At 52.6% G+C, this 625-nt stretch overlaps 1 protein-coding gene across 1 annotated transcript in view; it reads right to left on the reverse strand.

The window, feature by feature from the left end:
• Positions 1–625, reverse strand: part of LOC119592348 (insulin gene enhancer protein ISL-1-like) — a 284,379-nt gene that overhangs the window by 87,158 nt on the left and 196,596 nt on the right. The window contains exon 8 of the mRNA XM_037941176.1: positions 338–538. Coding sequence (XP_037797104.1) covers positions 338–538 — 201 coding nt within the window. The remainder of the gene's footprint in view (positions 1–337; positions 539–625) is intronic.

The raw sequence follows: 625 nt of genomic DNA on the forward strand, positions 1-625 counted from the left end.
CCCAGCAACCCCCGATTTCAGATTCACCAAATAATGCCAGCGACATTAAGAATTCTAGCTTAGTAACCATACTGGGATTCACCGAGAGTTACTGGTAACAAACAATACTAGCGGAGTAACTACCACGTTACCTCACCAGTAGCTACGAAGAATAACCACATCGTGACTCACCAGGAGCTACTAGCAGAGTAACCACCTCGTGACTCACCAAGAGCTACTATCAAGGTAACTACATCGTGACTCACCTGAAGCTACTAGCAGAGTAACCACCTCGTGACTCACCAACAGCACCACGCAACAGAAACAATCCTAGCAGAGAAACCACACTTTCACTTACCTGTTGTATCATATGCTGGTACTGAGGGTGCGACGGGTCGAGTCTCTCCAGGTCGTGGGCGAGGGCGAATTCCGTGAGGGACTTCCAGGGCGGTTGGTAGGCGGTCACGTCCAAGGGCGTGGGCGCTGCTTCTGCATGCACGGGCGGGGAGGCAACCAGAGGGATGCCCTGCATGGCGCCATATGCTCCAAATCGCCCGCTCTGACGGGGGAGAGATAAGGTATGATAAGGTATGAAGTGCTGGGGGCGTGTTGTGTGAGAAGTTTGGGACGGGACTGAAGCTAAGGT

The sequence above is a fragment of the Penaeus monodon genome, chromosome 30, assembly GCF_015228065.2.
Source record: "Penaeus monodon isolate SGIC_2016 chromosome 30, NSTDA_Pmon_1, whole genome shotgun sequence".
NCBI lineage: Eukaryota > Metazoa > Arthropoda > Malacostraca > Decapoda > Penaeidae > Penaeus > Penaeus monodon.